The sequence below is a fragment of the Boleophthalmus pectinirostris genome, unplaced genomic scaffold (genome assembly GCF_026225935.1).
Source record: "Boleophthalmus pectinirostris isolate CB_2022bp ecotype Guang Dong unplaced genomic scaffold, ASM2622593v1 HiC_scaffold_4, whole genome shotgun sequence".
Classification (NCBI taxonomy): Eukaryota; Metazoa; Chordata; class Actinopteri; order Gobiiformes; family Gobiidae; genus Boleophthalmus; species Boleophthalmus pectinirostris.
The window spans coordinates 24,867,912-24,893,739 of record NW_026571353.1 but is presented as its reverse complement, the minus strand read 5'-3'; the positions used below and the strand labels follow the sequence as shown (position 1 = coordinate 24,893,739).

At 37.5% G+C, this 25,828-nt stretch overlaps 1 protein-coding gene across 1 annotated transcript; it reads right to left on the bottom strand.

Moving 5' to 3' along the window:
• Nucleotides 1-2,257: 2,257 nt before the first annotated feature.
• lifra (LIF receptor subunit alpha a) lies at nucleotides 2,258-25,107 on the bottom strand. The gene is made up of 18 exons (XM_020937916.2): nucleotides 24,968-25,107; nucleotides 15,224-15,381; nucleotides 15,011-15,147; nucleotides 14,778-14,928; nucleotides 13,965-14,240; nucleotides 13,751-13,877; nucleotides 12,977-13,113; nucleotides 12,529-12,671; nucleotides 11,739-11,892; nucleotides 11,587-11,651; nucleotides 10,361-10,592; nucleotides 9,643-9,828; nucleotides 8,738-8,839; nucleotides 8,513-8,659; nucleotides 8,258-8,392; nucleotides 8,090-8,183; nucleotides 7,920-7,986; nucleotides 2,258-6,406 (listed from the first exon to the last, which is right to left on the bottom strand). The coding sequence occupies exons 2-18, from the start codon at nucleotides 15,288-15,290 to the stop codon at nucleotides 5,720-5,722; spliced, it is 2,907 nt and encodes a 968-aa protein (XP_020793575.1). The 5' UTR covers nucleotides 15,291-15,381; nucleotides 24,968-25,107; the 3' UTR covers nucleotides 2,258-5,719.
• Between the last annotated feature and the right edge of the window lie 721 nt (nucleotides 25,108-25,828).

Below are 25,828 nucleotides of genomic sequence, written 5' to 3'. Positions count from 1 at the left end.
CTTCTTAGAAAAATAATTCACGAAAGAAAACGATGGGCTCGTATTTGTTTATTCCACAGAAGGCGCGAGCTCTGCGCACAGATACTCACGCGTTGTTGATCGTTGCTATGGTGACCACGGCGCAGACAGACGCACGGGGGAGCGCGAGGACCCGTGGGTGCAGAGCGCAGACCCAGGATCAGTGCCCCTGTCGTCTCAAATGGAAAACTGCACATTTACACATCTAATACACCGACCGGGGACAGTGTTATTTCACACAATGTCAACAGGGGATGACTATTCTTAGAAACTCTTCCAGCAGCCTCTTTAGGTTAAAAAAAAACTACGTCGTGACACTTAAAGGTCTTATATTACACAAAATTAACTCTTGTGAGCGTTAAGATATGTTAGAATGCTGTTACCTCCTCATAAAAACATACCTTCAGTTGTGTTTTGTTTCATTCACGTATGTTTGAGTAATCCTTGATCTTATTATTAGTCTGTCTACACACACACTCACACAAATGGTAAAATATATAAAAGGTGAACCCGTTGAGAAAGCACCACCAGAACAGTCGTCTACACCAGGAGCAAAGAGGGGCCCAGGGGAGAGATGAGGCCCAAGCACCAACCTCCACCAGGAGCTCACAAGACAGACCCCAGCAGCCTCAGCCGACCATCGCTCCTGGTACAGAGGGCTCCTACAGAGGAAACACTCAAAATCCTAAAATTGATAAAGAATATGAGTTCAGGATAATAGTCAGTATGCCTAAAATAAATAAATATAATCAAATATGTATAATAAAAAAACAGGTAAAACTATAACATTTCATTCAAAAGCTAATCTAAAAAGGTGGGTCTTGAAGCTCTTAAAAACATTAATGTTCTTTGCAGCCCTGTGGTCCTTCAGCAGCTTGTTCCATAGACAAGGGGTGTGGTGCTGGAAAGATGCCTCTCTGAGTCCTGACTTTGGGAATGACCAGGTACCTGCTGCCGGTGGAGCGCAGGGTCCGCGAGGGTTCATAGGGTAAAAGCTGTTCTGAAAGATAACAAGGTCCAAGATCATTAAGACATTTAAAAATCAGTAAAATAGCTTTAAAATCGATCCTGAAACTTACAAGGAGCCAGTGCATTGATTTTTAAAAACGGTGTAATGTAGTCTTGCCCTCTAGTCTTAGTCAAGTGCTGTGTAGTGAAGTGAATCTTCAGTTTGTTACATAAAGAAGGAGGAAAATAACACAAGGACGACAGCAGCAACAAGTTTTAAGAAGGAAGTAAAAAGGGTTGCACCTGCCCTGTCTAAGAAAAGTGTATAAAGTTTGTGATGAGAGGTTTTACAGCCTTAACACAGATAGAATAATTGTAAAATATAAAGTTGACGACTTCGCGGATTTCACCTATCGCGGGTTATTTTTAGAACGTAACACCTGAGATAAACGAGGGAACACTGCACTCTCACCTCACAACCTGTGCACACTTGTCTCGACCGGGACGGAAAACGGAAATTTCTTGTACAAGTCATTGTTAAATGCGCATTTGTGCTTTAGTATGTTGCAGACTGACCGACTGTTTGTGTTTGCTCGCTCCTTCTGAGTCACAGACGCTACGAGAGACGCTCAGTTTAATGCCCCCAATGAACGGTACTGAAAACCCGGACATTTGCACCACTTCATAAAAAAAAACCCGGACGCCCCGGACAGGACGCGAAATACGGACATGTCCGGGGAAAAACGGACGTTTGGTCACCCTGTCTCTTTTGAAAGACCACACAGCATCTATTTGACTGTGATAAAAGTGTGCATCAGTGTCTCCGTGTTGGCCCGAGAGAATAGAGTGGACTCTGGCTATGTTTTTAGGTGACAGAAACCTATTTTTGATGATGTTGGTGATATTCTTAATGAAAGTCAGCTCACAGTCAAAAATGATGCCCAGGTTTTTCACTTGTGGAGATGGGTTAAACGACTGTGCTTGTAGTTTGGGTAAAAGTTTATCTCTCTGGGCCTCAAGACCAATGACTAAAACCTCAGTTTTGTCCTGATTAAACTGGAGAAAGTTTTTGATATCTACAATGCAAGGTAAGGTAAGAGCTATTTAGAGGCTTTAGACTTGGTTCAGTCCTGGTATAGTCCTAGCTGAGTCATGCTTTAGTACTGTTCTTGGTCGAGCTGAGTCCTGACTCAGACTCCTGGTTCAGTCCAACGTCCTTATGTTTATTTATTTTTTGTCTTAAAATAATAAAGTTAACAGTCGTATTAATAAATACTGCCTCAGACAGATGTTCAGAGAAATAACTTTATTGCAGCAACAGGTAGCAAGTATGAGAGTTAGCAGTTTAAAGCTTTCTTCTGGCATGTCATATACTATTCACATTGTCATGCACAGTTGTCCAGAGTTAGTGCTTAAAGCTAAGTATGAAGTATAAACAATATGGTAAAAGCAGTGGTCTAAGCCAGTAATATTGCCTAATAGACTATAGCATGCATCAGATTAGCAAAAAATCAAAGAGGTCAGAGGAAAAGTATGCCAAGATGTTTCAGAAGTCACAGGTGGTTGCATTTACAGAAAACATGATTTGTATTAACTTGTGTGGTGATTATGTGAATTGTGATTGGTTGATACTCTGGCCTTATCTAATACACAATGTAGCAATGTAATACAGCTGTGACAAGAGTATAGGTTTAACTTCCCAATTAATACTTTACAGCTGATCAATGCTCCCTGGGGGTGTGAAGCTAATTGAAAGCACTGTTCTGTCTGAAGCTCTGTTACTCAAATTAGGCTTAATCTGAATTTTATTTTAACACAATCTGACCAGAAAAGGCTGACATGGGTTGAATTACAACACATGAAATGATTTGTGCACTTATACAAGTGTCTCACGCGTAAAATTAGGGGCACAAGCAAGTTATATTTAGTCACTTTCATCTTTTTTTTTTGTGGAAAATCAAACAACTAAACAGGACCATGAACATTCATATTGATCACAGGCTCCTGAAAATGTGGTGTTTAAATTCATTTTGTATTTCTGTGTAAGTTTTCAGACAGTCTAAAAACATTTTGACAGTGTTTGCTAATGTGTGCCACGATGGTAACTCTGCCGATAGAGCTATATGTAGAACACCCCCAGTGTGATGCCACTGCAAAGTATCAATATCAGAACTCTAGTACATCTCACAACATTTTATAAAGACCATTTACACTTGACTGTTGATTTAATAAGAGTTTCATTAATACATTCTATGTGACAATTCATTATCCACTTATTTTTACAATGTTAGTGTTGATACATTAGTGGATTACAAGTTAAATGCATTGAGTGAACTTCAAATTGCAAGAACAGTTCACACACAAAAATAAAAAGGGTTGATCTAAATCAACATAAAAGCATATATCCTGTAACACACAGCGTTCATATAGAAATCTCCAAGGCAAGGCATTGAAGAAAAAGAAATCTGCAACAACTAATTCTTATGTACACAAAACCAATCAAATCTCACTGCAACCACTAAACTAATTTAAAGATTCACACAGTAATTTTTCTGGTGAAGTCTGCCACCTAGGAGATGTTATAACTTTGATTAATACCATACTGTGGGACATTCGAATTACAGCTATCTTCAAAGAGACAAGCAGGTGGTGTTTTAGGTCAGATCTGTGGAAATGTGACCGCACACAGACAGTAAAGCCCTATTCACACAACCTGGGGATGTGTGGTAATCTGCAAATTACCACCCTATGTCTGTGTTACTCGCAGCACATTCGCACGGGATAAGCAAAGTTTGTAAATGAGTCTATTTTACTGACAGACTGAGATTGAAAGAGAAAAGAGACAGAAAAGAGGCACAATTACAACAACAAACACTGAGATGCAGATTCGTACAGGACTTCGGTTAGGCGAAAAACAGTAGGTAATTTGCACCTGAATTTTTTATTTACAAATTACAGACATGGCCCATTCGCACTGGATTAAGATCTCAGGAATCCTTCACAATTATTACAAATCACCAAAGATCCACAGGTAATCCCGTGCAAATAGGGCTGAAGACTTTAAGGTTTTCAAGATATATTTGAATAAAACCACCTGTGACAAAATAAAAGATAGCTAGACAGATTTAATGTCATACTGTGGAAAGCAATAACATCTCCATGGAGAAAAGTTACACTGTGAATCTTTAAACTACTCACGAGCGAGAATTTTACATTGCATTCGTCATTCTCATAAAGATCAGCGTTATAGGAACCATTTGACCTAAAAGGAGATACATCGTTTCAGTAGTCAAGGCTGTGTCCCTGCCAGTCAGTTACCAGTGCAGCTACTGTTACTGCCGTCACCTTTCACATCACAGTAGTTTAAAGCTTCTTCGCTGGCAAGAGTCTAACCAAAACCAATGGGAAAAAATATAATTTGAGACAGCTAGACCAGTTCATTATGACAACTTTGTGATAGCTCATGTAAATTGTTTGAAATATCTGAGCATAACAGAAATTAATCTAAATATTAATGAAAGTTGCCTGAAAAGCAATTCTTGGTCACTCTAAACCTCGCACAGATTTTGATTTGTCAGAAAAAAGAAAATGCTGAGAGAAGTCGTTAAACATTCATAAGCTTCTCTCTGTCATCTTAACAATCTATGTAACATTTTATTTTCAGTAACATAAGAGTAAGAGGAAGCCATCAAATAAAAGAGTAATAGCTGGAAGCATTGTGTATCATAAGGCAAATTAGACAGATTTTCAGTGTATTGTGGGGTAATACTAGAGAAAGTGCATATCAGAGTTGAACACTGGCCTGAATTTGAAATAACACAAAAATATAATTATAAAAAAATGAAATCTCACGGAAGACAAAATTACAAAAACAAAACATTTGAGTTTAGTGAGTAGCTTATTCAACGAGGGGCACCGGGTTCACCACTCATTCCAGATACGATTGAGCACCAGTTGACTGCAGTAACCAACAGATTCATTTTGCAAACCAATCATTCAGTAGCTTATATATCATCTTAAAAATACACAGAATTAAACGTAAAAAGGGAAACAGCTATACTGATACTTTGCAGCTGAAATCATCAACGTTCTCTGGGGGTGTGATGCTAGGTGAAAGCACTACCCTGTTAGAAGCGCTGTACTCAAGTTAGACTTAATCTGATCTTTATTTTAAACACGATCAAACCAGAAATAGCTGATTGAAAATGTTGAAATGATGAGACAGTTTAATCACTCTCGCCTTTTTGTTGAAACTCAAACACCTAAACAGGACCATGAATGGTTGTATTGATCCTGAAAATGCGCTCTTTAACTCCATTTTGTATTTTTTTTTTAAGTTTTCAAATGGTCTTAAAACTTTTTTGTCTATGTTTGCTAATGTGTGCATTGTGTCACCATGGAAACCGCTGAACATTCGGCTAATAGAAATGCATTATACAACACCCCCAGCATGACGTCACTGCAAACTATCAATACCCTATTACCGTCCCTTTGTTACGAGTGAATCCTGCATAGTTTATATACAGTTTCTCTCATTTCCAGTCAATTCAGATGTGATAAGAGTGAGAACAAAATACAGAAGATACATCAAAAAAATATAACAGGGATCTACATTTGAATTTCTGTCGTAAAATTCATTGTAGTGCTTTCATTGAATAACCCATTTGTTTACATCCTTCAAAGTGCAATTTTAAAGAGATTGCTACATTAGGGGGACCTGTTATTGTAATTGGGTGTTAGTTTAAAAAATAAATCATGGTTTTGTGGTTGATAACAAGTTAGAGAGCCAAGATGCTGCGGAGGACTGGTGCTTCTCCTCAGCTGGTTCATCTGAGGACTGGTCTGGAAGTAGGAACTGAGTGGAGGCAATAGAAGTGGGGGATCCCAAAGAGGGGGCGAGACTTCGACGTTCATCTGCCTCATCGGGAGAGTCCAGCTGCCAGTTGTTTTGAGGTCTGTACCCACTTGAACTGCTCATTTGCGATTCTGGTAATGACTGAGGCTGAGTTAAGCTAGTATTGTCAGTTTCAGGTGGAAGTTGCATTTGAGGCCTATAACCTCCACCCGCCCCCCCACCGCTCACTGGGACAACATGGGGCTGGTCGGAGGAGCTTTGTGAATCAGACTGGAAGACCAAAGATGATCCAGATGTCTGAATACCAGTGTAAGTCACATCTGTGCGGCCAGAATCCATTGATGATGCAGAGGAAGCAGAGGAGTCTGGGTAACGCGGTCTTATAGGTCGGTCGTCTACCACTTGGTTGTAATAACGTAGAGACGTTGGTTCATCGGTGTCGACTGGTTCATCGCGGATACCATGGCCTTCGTCATCCTCGTCTTCTTCAGGTATAACCACAAGAACCTCTTTACTGGAGTCCCACTCAGGTTTTTCCACAATATGAACCATACTATGTGGGGAAGGTTTTACATCCAGTGTCCCCTGTAAGGCAAAAGAAAAATAATAGCACTTATCTGCTTATCTACTCTTTATGGAATTTGGACTAATGATTAACTTATAAAACAGTGGTTCTCAAACTAATAGATAACATTTATTGTCATTGTGCAAGACGCAATGATAATAAATGTTATCTATTAAACTTATTCTCAGCAAAAATAGCAAAAGACTGGTGTCAAATAAGGCATAATTATATAAAAGTATATCTACAAGTAAAAATTTAATATATAGAAATATAGTAATTAGTGCTGTCATGCGATTAAAAAAATTGAGAGATTAATTAATTATGATCTGTAATTAATTAATCTAATTAATCTCATTTTAATCTCACCTAAAAATTGCTGAGAAAAGCCTTCAATTTGAGGTATTTTCATTTAAATTCATTACATTATTGTGGCAGATCAAAAGACTGATATAGAACCAAAAAAAAGTGACTTGATAAAGTCATTTATTGTTTATTTGACAAATCTCCCCAAATTGGCTGTTGAGCCCAAGTCTCCATGAATAAGAAACCGCTGTAAAGTAGCAAAGACGAGGAAATCTGAACATAATAACTTTTGTCTACTTAAAGACAATAAAAAGTCCAGTCTTTCCTTAACCATATTAAAAATATTATTGATAGAGAAATGCTTTATATATGAGATCACTGGTTTTAGTCCTTGTTTTAGTCCTGGTTTAGACCTGCTTTAGTCCTACTTTAGTCCTAGTTTAGTCCTGGAATGAATTAATCCTGGTTTTAGTCCTGGTTTAGACCTGGTTTTAGTTCTGGTTTTAGTTCTGGTTTAGTCCTGGTTTTAGTTCTGGTTTTAGTTCTGGTTTTAGTTCTGGTTTAGTCCTGGTTTAGACCTGGTTTTAGTTCTGGTTTTAGTTCTGGTTTAGTCCTGGTTTAGTCCTGGTTTAGACCTGGTTTAGACCTGGTTTAGACCTGGTTTAGACCTGGTTTGAGTTCTGGTTTGAGTTCTGGTTTGAGTTCTGGTTTAGTCCTGGACTGGATAAGTCCTGGTTTTAGTCTTGGTGTTAGTTCTGGTTTAGAGGCGCACAGGAGGAAGTGCGGTTTACGCAGCGTAGCGAGAAAACACGGTCCACACGCGGCTCACGGGAGGACAGCGGTGTCCGCGCAGTAACTACAGAAGGAAACGTGGTCCGCGCGTTCTCAGGTTAATGACGATGATGAAGGTGTGTGTTTGTTTGTGTGTGTTTGTGTGTGTTTGTGTGCGTGTCCCCTCATGTGGCAGGTCACTATAGGACAGTAGTGCAGACATCATGAGCCTATGCAGGTTGTTTTCACCAGTGACATTTAAGTTGTAGGCGATATTATATTAGTTATTTTCTTTTATATTTCACGTCGGGAGAATAATTTCCAAGACACGAATGCGTTTTTACCTGTGCACTGCTGACTCTGTTCTACTGGCTGTTCTTGGTTTGAAGATTTTGAGAAACACTGCTATAAAAAGATATTTAGCTCACAAAATTCATTAGGAAAAAAGACAAAACATACCCGTGGTGTGGACCAATCACTGGGCAATTTGGGCTCTGGTATATCTGGATAAAATGCGCCTTTCACCCTGAGAAAGTACGGTGTCAATCAATAACTTAGCAATATAACATTTCTGGTCAAAACAAATTTTTTTACACTAGTAGATTTAGACTTGAATAAAGACACAATACCATTTCCTTTTCTTGTAGCACACAAATGTTACAATTATGAGGGCTAAAGAGGTGACTCCAAGGGTGGCCAGAATTTCCAAAATCAGCCAATCAGCTGTAAGAAATAACACAATTAGAAAATCCATAGCAAATATTTGACCAGCATTAACTTTTATCATATTTATGTACCAGATGATTCTAGTGTGATTGAAGCCGTCCCTCCAGTGTCCTCCCCCGCCGATGTAAATGCCTTCACAGTAAACTTATAGCTGCCTAGAGGAAAGCCTTTTACTGTATAACTGTTTTCTTGGCTTGATAATGATGCTGTTGGATTAAAGAAGAGCAAAACAAATATGTCAAGTTTAGGAACAGGAAGAAGTCAATTGATTTTCTGAAAAGATGAGTATGCACTGTTTAGTTGAAGAGATTAAAATGGGCATTTACCAAGTGGTGTGAGTTGGGAGCCATTATTCAAGTAAACATTGTATCCGAGGAGGAAACCTCTGTGGTGGGTTGACGGGATTTCACTCCATGAGATTACAATATCTGAATCCTCTTGTTTGGTTGATAGCTGTACAGAACTGGAAGGAGCTGTACAAGAACCAACAAAAACTCATTAGCATTGAAAAAATAATGGAGACTTCATTTCTGAAACTGAAATAAACTTACTCAGCTCTTGTGTGTACCCTTGCCATCGCTTTAGTAACTCTGGGGCTTCTGATGAGCAGCTGTAAACTGACAAGTAATATCTCACACCTGGCTCAAAGGCATCTGGAAGCAGAAATTAAATATACCATTACAATCACATTCAATATAATATAATATTATAATAATAATGCATTAGTCTCATATAGTGCTTTTCAAGACACTGAAGGTTGTTTTATAATTTGGTGCATTATTCATTCACTCCATACTTGATGATGCTAAGCTACAATTGTAGCCAGAGCTGCCCCGGGGCAGACTGATGGAAGTGTGGCTACCAATCTGCACCATTAGGCAATGTGGGTGAAGTATCTTATCTAAAGAGACGATGACTGTGGCACCTGGAATGCCCAGCGGTCTCCTATCCACTAACCGGTCTCGGCCCTTCTTCTGAGATCTGACAAGATTGGGCGTTGAGAAGGAGCTTTGGCCATATAGTAATAAATTGTTCAAAAATAAAACATTTGATAAAATGCCTGTAGATAATAACTGACAAATGGAATCTCATCAAACAGTACAAATTTTGAAATGGAGAAAAGGTGAATGAGTGTACTATTCCTCTGCAACTCAAATATTTACCAATCCTCAATTTTGTCAGTTTAATCCACATTCTACCCTTTTTGTTTAAAGAGTATAGCAAAAGTGTAATCCTAGTTTAGCCGTGATTGAGACCTATATTAGTACAGTTTAAGACTGTTTAAGAAAGTTTAGATATGGTGGTACTAGTCTTCCCAAATGTTTTCATAGGTTGTACTTGTTGTGACACGTTTGAGAACCACTGTTTTAGTTTTAAAAACATAAACCATTTAATAAATACTGTGTAATGTTTTACAAGTGATGTAATAATCATGTCTTGATTATGTAGAAGTTACCTGATTTGATGGACACGTTGGTGATTTCTTCTCCCACTTTAATCCACTCTACAGGACAGTTGCGCTGGCACGAGGCCTCATACCACTCCACAACATAACCACAGCTACTGTTGGCATCACTCTGCCAGGACAGAGGAAACGCCCCCTCTCTGAAATCTGCTTTGGTGATAGCTTCTGGATCCAGATCTATAAAAAACACAGATATTTAATGTTAGTTAGTAGAAATAAATAGGTTGTGTTCATGTGACATTACAACCTTTTAGAATCTCTCTAGTTTAAGACAGAATTCTATGGTGGAATTTGCAGTTTAACCGCAGATTTGGTAACCTGGTTTAAGATTAATCTTTCTAATTACTGGGTCTATCTACATGAAACAAAAACTGGAACAAAGTTCAACATCTTCTCTGTCAGTATAATAAATGTATAAATAAACAAAAGTTAAATTTTTTTTTTTTTAATAGCTTCAGAAAGTGGTGACATTAACACCAAAGATGTGATTGTTGCCAGTTTAAAAAAAAGTATAAGTCATAAGATTACTATGGCAAGTTTGAGCCATTTCCTAAAAAAAATAAATAAAATTAACAAGTTGGATATTTCTTTTAAAAACTGTGAATTTCTCATAGCCCCCTGTACACCATTTGAAATTATGACATTGTTAAATACTATAATGTGAATGAAACCCATTGATTTTTACATAAATCATTCTTGTTTTCCATACCTTTAACATGTAGAGGTAGGTCTACACTGGCAGGTGGTGAGGGCCCAGCTGGATTCTTGGCGACAACGCTTGCGATCACCTTGGTGATGTTGTTGAAGGTTGTTGAGAGGTTGACAGGTATCGTAAACATCTCTGGGGCAACCATTTGAGTGTGCCGGGTGTTGTCATCGGGGCTCCACAGAGTCACCTCATAACTGACAATGGGACCATGGCTCTTTCTTGGTTCATAAGGCTATGCAAAGAAATCACAGTATTTTTACACACAATATATAATAATACAATTTCAAATACAATTTCAAAGGTCCCATATTATAAACTGACTCTTGTGAGCTTTAAGCCATGTTATAATCTTGTTACCTCCTCAAAAACATACCTGGAGTTGTTTTGTTTCATTCATACATGTTTGAGTAACATGTTACTCTGTCTACATTATTTTGTCTACATCTCCAAAACTCAAAATGCTCTGTTCCTCCTTGTGATGTCATTTAGTTTTCAGGTTAACAGATACCTTTTACCTTTAGTTCAGTAGAGATTGGCAATTCCAGGGCTGAAATCATCCAAATGATTCTAGTGAAGGTGTGTGGGCTTTAAAAACACAGTGGAGCACTTCCTGTATTACCACATCAGAGAGAGGAACAGAGTGTTTTCTGTTTGAGAGAAGAGCTCAGCCTAAATATGCAGGGTTTGTGTGTTTAACAGGTGTTGAAAAAAACACAACTCCAGGCAAGTTTGCGATGAAGAAACAAAGTAGTCTCATATGGGTCCTTTAATACCAAGACTATGTTAATTTTTTCTTAACTTAACTTTTTCTTATTTTGTACGTCAAGATTTGAAATATTTAGTGGTGTGCAAGTATGTTTAGTATTTTTTATGTTAATTTAATATTATTTCATTAAACTGCACTATGTACTTTTTCTATTGAAAGGTCCATCAAGTGCGTGTCTAGTACTTTGCATACTACAGTGTAGCATAAAAATAATATGTTTCAATGAATACAAGCACGTAGCATCACCTGGCCAAGTTACAGGTCAGATTAGTGGAGAGTTAACCCTGCTTACAGTAAGAATGCGTTATTTTAGCGAAGAAAACTAAAAACTAACTGATTAAATGCATGATAGGTAAGTTGCACTATGGTAAATTTCAAATGGGGGAGCCCTTAATCCTCTTGAGTCTTACTGTGTTATGTCATTGTGTTTATTGAAGAAAAAAATATTATGAACAGTTACCTTCCATAAAACCTGTCCAGTTGTGTCTCCGTTCATCCATATCCACACATCAGGAGCGCTTGGAACTATTCAGAAATAAAATTTGAACATTGCAATAATAAACATAATTTCAGGTAAAAATAAGCAAAATGGAAAAACCATAGCACACTTACTATCACTATCAGTTCGGAAGGAAATAGTTTTGCTCCAGTTTCCCCACCTCCAGAAATTCTGCTGAGCTCCGCAGCGGACTTTAACGCTGTACTCTTCGTAAGGATACAAGTCCAACAGCACAGCAGACCGCAAACCCACTCCAGAGAAGGTACGCTAAAAGACACATTAAAATAATGACTATGTAGAGCACTGATGGCTTTTAATGTCTATAAAATATAAAGCGTTGCAATTGTGGCAAGTAATTTATCTCTGTGTTAGAAATGTAAAAGATCACTTATTACAGACACCAGGCCAATAATTACTATATCAACCAATGGTTCAGTATACGAAAGCTGGAATAATATTTTTTGGGGTCAATATTTATTGTGCGTTCTTTTTCTTTGTCCTAGTGGGGGACCTACCATAATAAGTATGAGGTTGAATCAATGACTTGAATTAATAATATGCCTCATTGCAGATGTAAGTGTTTCATTTGGCTGTTCATTTATTGCAGCTCATGTTTTTCTTCTCTCTTTTTTTTTTTTTAACAATATTGCACATTTAGAATAGTTATTAGTTAATGTTTGTGGTTTAAATCTACTCTTGGGTTATTGCATTTGTAATTTATTCAGCAATATATCGCACTTCAAAATTTGTTATCATGACAGACCTAACAGACACTAGAACAGCTGCAGTACAGTGCAAATGGATGTGGAAAACTGCTCCGTACTGAGAAGATAAACAAACAGGTTGACTAACAGTTATTGAAATGTCGCTGTCAACATGTTCTCACAGGCCTTGTCACCTCACCTTTGTTTTGTCATCTCTGGACGTGAGCTCTACTTGACAAACAAGAGGGAGCGAAACATAGTGATTGTGTTTCCACTGCCACGTCACCGTAGCATTACGAGCACTGGCCACTGTGCTGAGCTCTTCTGGTGGCAGAGGGACGACTGGGCAAAGATAGCAGATGTTAAAAATAAATTGTAAATGGTCATGGTCACATTTTTATATAGCGCTTTACATCAAGGAAACCCTAACCCATTCACACACACATTCATACACCAGTGTACGCAGACACTGAGGGTGAGGCAGGTTAAGTTTCTCATCCAAGGGCACAACTATTCATCTGTGGGAGCTGGAATCGCACTGCCAACCTGTGGGCCAGCGGATCTGACCGCTCTCACAGTGAGTTGTAGTTGCCCAAAGTGTCTCTCATAAAAACAAAGAGTATTGATTTAACAGATAAAACCTGTACCTCTGGAGCGGACATCAGCGGTGTCGGTCAGACTGTACTCTCCCAGAAGGTTCCAGGCCAACAGTTTCCAGTTATTCTCCCAAACTGGAACACTACACTGCTTTCGGTTCTGCTCCAAGCGGACCACTGAACAGTTTCTACAATAACAAATATTTATGTTAAAGGTTCTGTACTACATAAAATGGAAAGTTTAAAGCTTTAAGCCATGTCAGAGTGTTGTTACCTCATCAGAAACATACCTGGAGTTGTGTTTTGTTTCATTCACATATGTTTGAGTAATCCTGGATTATTAGTCTTAAAATTATTAAAATCAAAATGCTCAGTTCCACCTTGTGATATCATGAAGCAGTAGTTTTAAAGTTAACTACTACCTCTTACCTTTTGTTCAATAGAAATGAACAATTCCAGTGCTGAAATTATCCAAATGATTCTAGTGAAGGTGTATGGAGTTTAATAACACAGTGGAGCACTTCCTATATTACTTCCTGTATTATCGGTGGAACAGATTGTTTTCTGTTTGAGAGAAGAACTCAGCCTAAATATACAGGGTTTGTGTGTTCAACATGTGAATAAACACACTCAGCCCCAGGTATGTTTGTTATGAGGAAACAACATTAGAACATAGATCAGAAAATAGTATAAAATTTGCTCTTTCAAAAGCAATCCAGACAATTTGGTTTGCAATTCATATTATTTAATAAATTTTAGTTCCTGGTGTTTAGACCATATGTATATTAATAGTATCTTGTTAGTGCTAAGTATAGAGTACCATACCTCCCATTGATGGAGTAGCGAGTTTGCCGTTTGCCCAGCATGTGTGTTTTTCGTGGCTCTGTCCAGTGGCAAACAGCAGATGTGAGATCATGAGTTTCACAAATCAAGTCAGTGAAAAGTGGAGGATCTGAGAAATAAAACATTATAAATGAAATTATGAAATTACAGGGCAATTGTTGGTAAAAACAGGTTTTAATAAATGAAATTATCTTACATCCAACAAAGAGCACAGTCCCAATGAGCTCAGAATTAGTCTTTCCTTTGCAGTAGGCGTTGTGTCCATAAGGGGGGGAAGGCTTGACGTTGTAGATTGTAGCGGCGTAGGTGCGTCTGCTCAGGCGAGTCTCATTGATAGTTTCTGAATTAAAGTGGAAACTGTTAAATGACTTGCCTTCTCCGATTATACAACAGAAGGTAATGTTGGACCCTGCAAGCACAGCCTTGTCCTGGGGATAAGCTTGCATTAAGTCATTGGTGGGACGATCATTTCCTAAAGATAAAAGAGACAAGACACAGTTTTATTAGTTTTTTGTAATGATAAATTAGCCGAAACAACAAACTGTACACATACACAACATGGTTGACATCCAGAATTAAAGGTGCACTGTGTAAGATTTTTAATGGAGGGTCTGCTTACTCGTTTGTCTCCATAGAAATGTTATTGCTTTGTGTAGAATGTTGCACAGTATAGTTTAAACTAAGGGTGATAGGCAGATTACAGCACTACGCCACATTACAATTCAGATCTGTGGAGAGTTGCCCACAGATCTGAAGTGCAGGAACTAGCGTATTTTTCGGACTTGAAGGTGCACTTAAAATCCTTATATTTAAAAAAACTGTATTATATTTTTGAGCAAAAGAAACACCTGCAATGAGTAAAGGCTAGATGGTTTTGTTTAATGTCATACCAAGGAACCTTCCAGGCGGCGAAGCAATAACATCTCCATGGAAACAAGTAGGTAGCAGACCCTGTACCAGAGTGCACCTTTAATGCTCTGATTGAGTGGTAGTTTAGTGCAACTCTTACCTAGAAGTATCTCTGTGTTGCTCCACTCGCTGGTCAGCTGACCACTTCTGGCCCGGACCCTGAAGGACAATGAGGTGCACTCCAGGGGCTCCACGGATGTCCAAATGAACTTGTGTCGACCACTGGCCTCTGCAGCCACAGTGAGAGTTTCCTGTTGATAGGAAGCAAAGCAGAAGGTAAAGGAAGAGACCGGGACAAAAAGTAGCTGAGACAACAACCAGAGATGGCCTCACATAGAAAACGGTATCATTGAGTTCAGTTCGTAGAATCAGGAGGTCAAAGGTCATCGCTTCTCCTCCAAACCAGGAAATAGACACTTGCTGAGTGTTCGAGTCAGCAGACAGGCTCACTTGCTGGGGTACGGGAATGACTGAAAAGCAAAAACATTTTAACTTAACACAACCTTTCACTTTCTCATAGCAGAAAACTTATAAGTGGATTCTTACCATCTTTGGCCCAAGAGGACAGGCTCAAAAGGACAATGAGAAGACAAACGGACATTAAGAGCTTCATTGCGTTTAGTGTCACAATTTGTAGATTCCAATACTTCTTTTTTACTCCAACATCAGAAGAGACATTGTAAGAAGCTGGTCAAACAGACGCCCTGTGGGAAAAGAAGAAAAAATATTAGTAAGAGCAAAAATGGCAAAAAAAATGTCTAAATAATTTCCATGGCAAATCGCTAAAGTTAATATAAAAGTAACTGCAGCCGTGCCTTCAGAATTGATGTAGTGTTCTCAACAGATCCAAACACGAATGTGTCCTCCAAGCGCACAGAGGCAGCAATAAGGAACAAAAGTCCTCTCTACCATGTTTATTTAGTAACGCTACATGGAGAACCATAGGGCTCATTGCACAACCTCTCCCCACCATAGCATACAAAGTTCACAGAGTGCAAAGAAAAAAAAAGTGCTTTAATTTTTGTATCTGTTTTACAATGTCAGATATCTTGTCTAAACTGAGACAAGGTTAATTCCATTGTCCTCATAGGAAAATCCATCCTCTGCATTTGAGCTATTCTTAAAAAACCCATACAGTTCTGGCCTATTTTTAGAAAAACATCAGACTTAAACGACCCTCTATTCAAACTGAATCTGTTTCTGAACCCTTTGGTGCACAGACAAATGGCACAAAGTAAACTCAGATTTCAAATCCTGCCTTTTTTGTGAGATTTTTGGGGAGTAAGCATAAGAATAGGAATAGTTGGAGATTGTCAGATTGACACTAGTTTGAACATTTGTTGGGTCTTGACAATTCCCATATCAAAGCTCAAGTGTACCTCACTAAAAATGAGATTTGGGTAATTAGGTGAAAAAGTCCAGATGGAATTAAAATAAAAGTAATTTTAAAATGTTAATCCTTACCCAATTTTTAAAATATTTTTTTCATAATTGACCAACTTTTCTGTTTGGTACAGATACACAATAGCTCAAAACCTAAAGCAAGCTTTAACTTATATGCAACAGTTTCAGAAAATCGTCATCAGCTCTTTGTTGATGACTACAGGTTCTAAAAGACGTGTTGAGGCAGGCCTTGGAGCTTAATTATCCAAAACAAAAATGATTGATCTCACTCCATTCATTTAAAGCCAACACCACACAGCCAATCAAGTGCTCACAAACAACAGCCAATTTTAGAAAAGAGAGAAGCCACAACATCCTGTGAAGAAATTCTTTGTAAACAAGTATGAGGGAACAGTGACAATGCAAGAGACAAATCCAATCTATGCTAAAAATTCATACACTCGGAATGTCAAAAATGAAATATTCTATTTTTTTAAAGGTCCTATATTAGACAAAGTGGATTATTGTCAGCTTTAAATAATAGAATATTGTTACCTCATCAAAAACACACCTGGAGTTGTGTTTTGTTTCAGTCACCCATGTTTCACCTTGTGATGTCATGTAGTGGTAGTTTTTAAATTTAACTGCAAACTTTTACCTTTTGTTCAGTAGAGATAAAAAATTCCAGGTGTATGGAGTTTAAACACACAGTGGAGCCCCTCCTGTATTACCACATGTCATCTCAAGGTGAGAGAGAGAGGTGTTTGAGAGAAGAACTAAGGTTCAGGGTTTGTGTTAAATATGTGTGAATGAAAGAAAAAACACAACTCCAGGTATTTGTGATGAGTAAACAATATTATATAACATACATGAGAAAATAGTGTTATATGGGCACTTTAATTTGAAAACAACAAAAACAACAACAACAAAAAAAACAATAGAGTGTAACTAATCAATGCTAAAACTAAATACTTAGAAGCATTTAAACTTTTCATATATTTGGACAAAGACTGCCTTTGCCAAATGGCCTTCAAATAAAAGACCACATGAGAATACAAAAATTACATTCCACTGTATTAAAAATAAGTTTTTCCTATCAGTTTGATATTATAATAAAATACCAAGCCTTTCCCATGGCGTTGAAATACAGATTGTCATTTTAATATTGTGGTAAGATCTAGATTTTGATACAGTGATAAATTAATCTACAATCAATCTATATGACAAACACAGAAACTTCCAAATCTCTGCACAAATAAAACGTTATTTTCTTTTTCTTGAGGCGAGTCCAACAAGTTGGTACAAGTGCTACGCTCTTAACGGCGCTCAAGACTAAACAAACCGCCCACGCCAGCCTCCAGGATCAGTTATGGGAAAAGGTGATCGCAGCCACCACCTTAACGACTCAATATTCATTCAATACTTAATATTATTCTCCAACTGGTTTATTTGCACAGTGAAGTCGGTAAACTTGTTACGCTTACAGTTAGTCCAAAATTCTAGAGAACAGATCACACCTGTTTTATGCTCGTTGCACTGGTTCCCCGTTCATCTTAGATTTGATTGCAAAATTGTATTGCTTGTTTTGAACGCATTTCTCAAAGCACATTCAAAAGCTGGGTGACCAGGCCTTTTCTGTGTTCGCCCCCACATTTTGGAACGCCTTCCCCCTCTCAGCTGATGCTTTTAAATCTAGTTTAAAAACACACTTTTACTCACTTGCTTTTAACCTGCCATGAGAATGATGTGGTTTTCTGACTGTCTTTTACTGATTTTATTTTCAGTTTTTTTTATTGCTAATTTGAGTATTTTTTTTCGTTTTTTGTTTTTCTGTAGTTGCTTGTTTCTTTTTTTATGCTTTATTTTATTCAATGTGTTAATTTACATTACCTGTGCTGCTCTGTGCAGACTTTGTGTTGGTAAAATGTGCTATACAATGTTGCATTTGATTGGAACCTGATTTTCTTGACTGATGTGCTGTTGATTTGGAAATCATTATATTTTATTAAAAGATTGTAAAAGATTGTTTTGAATAAAAAAAGAGCATTTACTCATTTTGATGCATTATATAGGACACACTGACCTTTTGATAAGTTTAGTTTTACAAATGTTTACTTGTGTTTCTGCCAGGAAGAGGCTGGATGCCCGTCCTGTTGCAACTTGAGCGAGAAATGAGGCTTACCCAAGGCCAGGATTAGGAAACTATAAAATTATTATGATTTTAAAGCCTTGCATTTCAATAAAAATTTAGTGGTTTTAACTGTTATTTATACAGTTATTGTATTTCTGTTAGAGGGTTTAGTATATGGAACAATCTGGATGAGAATGTTAAAAAAGTCTATTATAACGTTAGAAGCCTTTAAAAATTTATATAAAACAGGTCTGTGTTGGGAAATTGTTATCGTTTGCTGTTGATATGCTTGCTTTACTTGGAATTCTGTGTTATTGTTTAATAGGGTTAGGCATTAATAAATCATTTTCAGTCTAAACCTTTTCAGTCATGTTATCATTCTAATGGGGCTACTGTGTGCATCCTTATCATACGGCAAACAGAATAAACTAAATACTGATATTCTGTTGAAGGTGTGTTGGGTTTGCCACCATCATATCTCGTTAGAAATGTTAGTACTTTGTCAGGAATGTTCCACAGAAGGAAATAAATGTAAGCTATAAATCTTGCATTTATTCAGTCACATGTGGTACTCTTGCTAATGGAATACCTTGGAAAAAGGCAAATCCCTCTCTCCACAGACATGACACACAGCGGTAGTAAGTGTCGGTTATATGGCAAAAATTAATATCACAATTTTCTTGGAGCCAGATAACGATTGATTTTATAATGATTCATGAATAGCATCTTTATATCTTATACAGCTCCATAGGTGAGGAGACGGCAGACCTTCCACCAGAAAACTCAACACGTAGGAACAATAACAGGTGAGTACAATAACCTGTGAGTACTGGAAGATAGTTCAAATAAACTATCTGTTCAAATCTGTTGAATCTGTTCAAATAAAGGGGAAAAAAACCTGTGACACTTTTTTAAAAGGGCCCATATTATGCTATTTTCTGATATATGTTATGTTGTTTCCTCATTAAAAAACATACCTGGAGTTGTGTTTTGTTTCATTCACACATGTGTAATTGCTGCATATTGCTTAGCCTTGTGATGTGATGTGATAATACAGGAAGTGCTCCACTGTGATTTTAAAGTTCATACACCTTTACTAGAAGTAGAAAACAGCCTCTTCATGAAATCACAAGGTAGAACAGACCGTTTTGAGCCTTGGAGATGTAGACAGCCTTATCATACAAGATTACTCAAACTCTGGGTATGTTTTTGAGGAGATAACTGCATTTTATGACAAGGTTTAAAGCTCACAAAAGTCAACATATATCGCCTATCGGGACCTTTGACTTGCGAAGAATTCTGGTACCAAATGTTACTAGGTCTTACTGCTTACTATGCTAGAAAAGAGAGTAGCTTCTTTGTGCTCTTGACCTTGGGAGCTGCATCACTTTCCATTGAAATTCTGAGGCATGGCTCAACATAAATACAGCTGCACACAGGGGCGCTAAAATAGTTTGAGCACCGCATGAAAGCACCAGTGAAGGCACACATATACTTTAGTTTGCCCGGAACTCAGGGAACACTTTCAATTACAGCACTATACTTAAGCCAATGTCCTTTGACCATGTGAACCCTGAAAAGAAAAAAAAAAAAAAAGAGGGGAAAAAAAAGCAGTGCACTTAATGGAGAGCGGGAAAAAACAGCCTTGGGTTCTGGGAAGCATAACCAAGAAACTGATAGCTTCAAATGCACACGCGAACACACAAATCAATATTGCTGTGTGCTCAATTCTCCGCTCCGTGGGTCTTGTCTTTCTGCAAATAGACAAGACTACAAATGAGAACAAATGGGGTTAATATGGTTTGCAAATCTGTCAGGGAAGTGCAGATAACAAGTTTAGGAAATGTCATGAATTTTAGTTGTGAGATGTATCAAACCTTTGGGCATTCAGTTCAAAAGTTTTCATACTTCTTCCTACTCCTTTTGAGCGAGTTTTTTTTCCCCCCAATATAATATGTAATACAGTTATCATAAATGACATACATGAATTTTGTTTAACTAAACCTAAAAAAAAGTGCAGTGCAGTAAATGAGATGTCTGACAAATATTTTGAAAAATAAAACCAGAGGAATCAACAGGGGAGGACAAAGGGGCCCCAGAATCTTAGCGGGCCAGAATTGGACCCTCTTCCCATGAATTATATTAGATGGGGGCCCTTGTGAGTCTTCTTGCTGCAGGCCCCCGAATTTCTGTGAACAGGCCTGAATAAAACTGAAAGCTAGTTGAGGCACAGATTAAAATCTAAAAAATGTTCTTTTTTCATAGTGAAAGTGAAATGACGTTACACAATACTCCTTTATCTGCACAAACAATCTGGAACTTAACCCAAATTCCTTTTTTGACCCAGTGACCACTACAGATGTTTTCAAGCATTTAAGGGCACATCACATTTTTAAGCTCATGAAGAAAAAGATGTGCACGAATCATGCGTTCAGCCTCATAGGAACTACAGTCCTATTTTAGAAGGAACCATGGTGATTTGTAATGAGCGATGCACTGTCTACACTGGACTTTGCCTCTGCTTTCTCTAAATCTCAATGGGGCCATTCAACAGAGGAAGTCCAGAGCATGAGACAGGGCTGGAAAATGCACGGGAACACAGTTGAGCAACTCTAGTCAAAACACAGTCAAAATAGTCATGAAAGGTATTAGTAACTGTTATTATACTTACTAACTTGTTTTAACTGGTGTGAAATACCATGTAATGGCAAAATCTATTCTGTAATGGCAAAATTGGGTTAGTTAATAATTCAGAAGAGTTGTTGCATTCTTTGGTACAGTGCCTAATTGATTTCACAGGCAACTGGGTGGAAAAAAAAAAACATCTGCTGAAAATGGTACTGCCTACTTCTGAATCGCTTTTAAAACATGGTAGAAAAGACTATTCCTAAAATGTTTATTATATCTTTGTGCATATATTTCAAACAACTGAGTAGGGATGCACTGATCACCGATTATCAGTTCCGAGTCTACGGCTTATATCTGCCAATCGCCGATATCAACAGATACCAATGCCGAAAGATTGAAAACAGCATTTGTTTCCTTTAAACTAAACTAAAATATGACAAAACTGTTTCAAATGTGGTATGTAGCTGTTTATTTATCTCTCAAGTAACTACAGAACAACTTTGTAAAGAGACTTTCTGGGGCCAACTACAACCAGTGTTATTACATCAATTATGTCCAAGATAACAGATGAACCTGTATTTGGAAGCCAATATTAGATACAACAAATTTTCGGCATCAGTGCCTGTAGTAGTATTGGATCGGTGCATCTTCATAACTGAGAAAGTACATTTAATTAACATTTAATTTTTAACTTCTGGTTTAACAATAGGGATTCATGTGTTTTGTTTTGTTTTTCAGATCAGGAAGAACAATACAACAATGACAATACAGTAGCCATGTAAAGTGGGGGACAGGGGGGGTAGAGACATTCAGCAAACATTCACTATGTTAACATGCACCATGAAAACCAGATAACTGGCCAGTCCAATTTAAACAGTTTTATTAAAATACATGCAAACCCACTGAGGTGTTTTAGCTTGAACCTATTTGAATTTATTTGAATTTGGTTGTTTAGCGCTCTTGGAGGTCTTTTTGCATGTAACGAAGTGAGTCATGCAGCAAATCCACAATGCAGAGGTAGTAACAACATCCTCTGTGCAATGCCTTAAACCAAGCAAGCACCATTCAATGTTTTTTTTAGTAAACAATTCCAATGAAGCCAAATTATTATTGTTTTATACATGATGTTTCATCAGATTGTTACACAAGCAAGAACTCTTTCTGCTTTGAATCCGGGAAGAGAACAAATACAACTTTGCGGTTGTGGCTGTGGTGAATGAATTAATTTGCCATTTAAAGATCCTATATTATGCAAAATTGATTCTTGTGAGATTTAGGCTTGAAACATTTATTTTTACTCTGTCTAAATCTCCATAGCTCAAAATTCTCTCTTGTCATGTGTTGGTAGTTTTCAAGTTAACAGCTACCTTTACCTTACCTTTAGCTTTATTTCAGTAGAGACTGGCAGTTCCAGGCCAGAAATAACCCAAATGATTCTCGTGAAGGTGTATGAAGTTTAAAGCACTCCCTGTAATACGACATGACATTTCCACATCACAAGATGGAAATGAGTGTTTCCCATTTGAGAGAAGAGCTCAGGCTAAATAGGCAGGGTTTGTGTGCTAAATATATGAACGAAAGAGAACACAACTCCAGGTATGTTAACGATGAGAAAAGAAAATTATGACATAGACCAGAAAATAGTACAGTGTGGACGCTGGCTATTTATACACATCTAAAACACATAAAGAACGAAGTTACATTAATTTTAAAAGTTTTGATCGAACCGGTTTGATTAGGCTTTGACATCATTATAAAACACGTTTGTTCTCTTTGTCATCCTTTGGGAGTTGTCAAGAAAGGCCAGTTCTTAAGAAAAATTGTATCTGTTGTAAGACAGAGTAACACTGTAATTAGTCTGTCAACATACAATGAAGACCACATCCAAAACTAGCATACACTGGCTTCTTTATGCCATGGTTGCGTGGGTGACATTTTGAAATACGAGCTACACTTGGTGCTTATTAAATCTGACCTTTCAGTGTGACCCAAAAGTCAACCGGATGCAGCCAAACTATGTTAAAAAGTGAACAAATGTGTGTGTGTGTGTGTGTGTACATGTGTGTGTGTGTGTACATGTGTGTGTGTGTGTGTGTGTGTGTGTGTGTGTGTGTGTGTGTGTACATGTGTGTGTGTGTGTGTGTGTGTGTGTGTGTGTGTGAGAGAGAATGACCTCAGCAAGGAGTGGACATTTAGTTCTGAGTGAGAAGAATTTCAGACTTCATTGAGGCTGTTGCTCATGTTTCCTTCCTTTCCTTGTATGAATTCAAATTATCAGGTAAAAGGAAGTGGTAAAAATAGTACCCTAATTTGCCAAAGTAAACAAAACGTACGCCTAACTGTGGAAAAATAATTTCCATCAGGATATATGTCTTCAGGAACAAAAGGGAGGTACCAGCTGACATTAGAATTGCCATTTATAAAAAAGGGAAAGTGTACATATAACTCAAACAGTTAAACTTTGAATTGTAAACGAAATATAAAAGAGATACAAACTGAAACTATATAATTTGAGCTGATATCTACTGGGCCTTTCCTGAATAGTTTTTGAAAAGTCTTGATCTGTATCAGAAGTAGCACAAACCCATGATAATATAAAACAAACAGCACTTCATTTGTATAGAAAATGAATTCTTGTATTAGAAAGGAATGTTTTTTATCATCACTGGGGTATCTAAATCAGTATCAAACACTTCCCAAGTTGAAACAGAGTCTGAAATTTTAACATGTGACAACACTAAAAATAAATACTTTAATCAGGATAAAAGCATCTAGGGCAGTGGCTCTAATTAATTTTTAAAAAATTGAAACTAGGAGCAATCAATAAACAACCTTATTTTACATGGATTTGCCATTTTAAATTATTACTGGTCATAATAAAATGTGTTCTCTGTACTGGATGTCCTGGAGTTGTTATGTGGTCATTATTTGGTGATTGGCAGTGTTGACTTACGACATTATACAAACCCATGTTCTTGTTCTTAAGTTGTACACACCTAAAACACTCACACCCTAATGTACTGTACAGTGGCTGGCTTTTGAGAGTATTTTTGACACATGGATGGCCATTTAAACCTGCGTTTTTAGTTAAGGCCTGTCATGATAACACATTTTGAAATACGATATATTGCTACAGCCACATACTGCGAAAAAATATAATATTAAAACTACTTAATGCCACTGACACGTTAAAAATAAAGCTAGATAATCCTAATAAACTATTTTTAAATAGTATCATTCAAGGGTAAGGGCTACAAAATCTACTACAAATTAGCCATAAAACTCACATATTCAGCATTGTACAGCTCAAATCTTACTGTATTACAACTAAATTACCCCAAATCAGCTCAATTTTGCAAAGAATTTGTGGACACGATAAGGCTTGAGGCCCAAAATATATTGTTCCAACTTAAAGCTTATACATACATTTTCGTGACAGGTTTGTTTTCATTCATAAAAAAATGCTGGTATTTTCCCAATTATGTGGATATACAAGATGACATACATTACTAGTCATTGCTTCTCATTCTCACGATGAATAATTTAATAAGTATAGAAAAAAAAAAACAAAAAAAAAAACATAGTCACACACTATAAAAACATATGCAGATGGACACTCAATTATATAATACGCAATAATAAACCTATATTAAAATCAATTTCGACACTACAGGCTATAATTTAATGAGCACTGGAAAGCACTGGAGGTGAGGACAGATGTGTTCAACAACAGCATGAAAGCATAAACAAGATGCGTGATCAAAATCAAAAACAAAATAGTTATGTTTGGCAAAATGTGGGCCTAATTGCCATGAACAAAACCGCAGGGCCAAACAAACTGTTAGGTTTGCTTTGTAGCTTTAGACCATGTTTGTACACATGATTAGCATTAGCAAAACAGAACACACACACACAACTAAGACAAATATCTAGAGTATTATTTAACCATAGAAATCCAATGGCGAAAGAAATGACTCATCGCATCTCAAAATAAAAATGATAAACCCAAACGGAGAGTAAATTCAATATATTTAAGATCACTCTCCCTCCCACGCACGCACACGAACCACTGACAATCCAAAAAACATTGCTATTCCGACGACGCACTGACTTTTACGCGCAATAAATGTAGATAATTTTGGTATTACCTCTTTGGATGGGAGATAGTAAGGTTCCTTCGCCTCCTCGATCGTGTTTTTTTTTATCCCTTGTTTAGGTTTTTCAGTCGTGTTATCTTCGAAAGCTCTGTTCTGCCCTACTCCAGTGCGCATTGAGGTTACACCATTCCCAATGAATCCCAAAGAGGCGGGGCTTACTGGAACTGGAGCGCAGGAGCTTGATTGACACCGGCCCGGACCAATGGGAGCGAGGCATCACACGGGACAGGGCGTTGGTCAGCTCCATGCATACGACTGGACAACGACGGACTGACTCATCTGGTTGCTTTTTTTTATGGTTCATGGTTTATTTAATTCTGAATGAGGGTTTGATGATTTGTTTTTACGTAGAGGGTGGAGAAAACTAGGATGTCACTTTTAGAGAGATGACATGGATGCTTTTAGACAGAGGAGCTCATTCTCCAACAGGCTTCTACAGCTTCGCTCTAACAGTGAGAGATACAGGACTACATTCATACAGATGTACAACAACTCACCCTTATGTAACAGATAATACTCCCTACAACTGTATAACAACTCACCCTTATGTAACAGATAATATTCCCTATAACTGTACAACAATTCACCCTTATGTAACATATAATACTCCCTACAACTGTGCAACAACTCATCCTTATGTAACAGATAATACTCCCTACATCCTGTCCATCATCATATCATTGCTGTACTGTCTTCCTATGACCTCTTATATAGTTGAGATTTTACTTGTCTGTCATGGATAGAACATTCTATAGCAAATGCCAAGACTGGTGACAAATGTGCAATGTCCCATTCCATTATACATTGCCTTACTACAATATGCAGACAATATACTGTCACTGTACCAGCAGA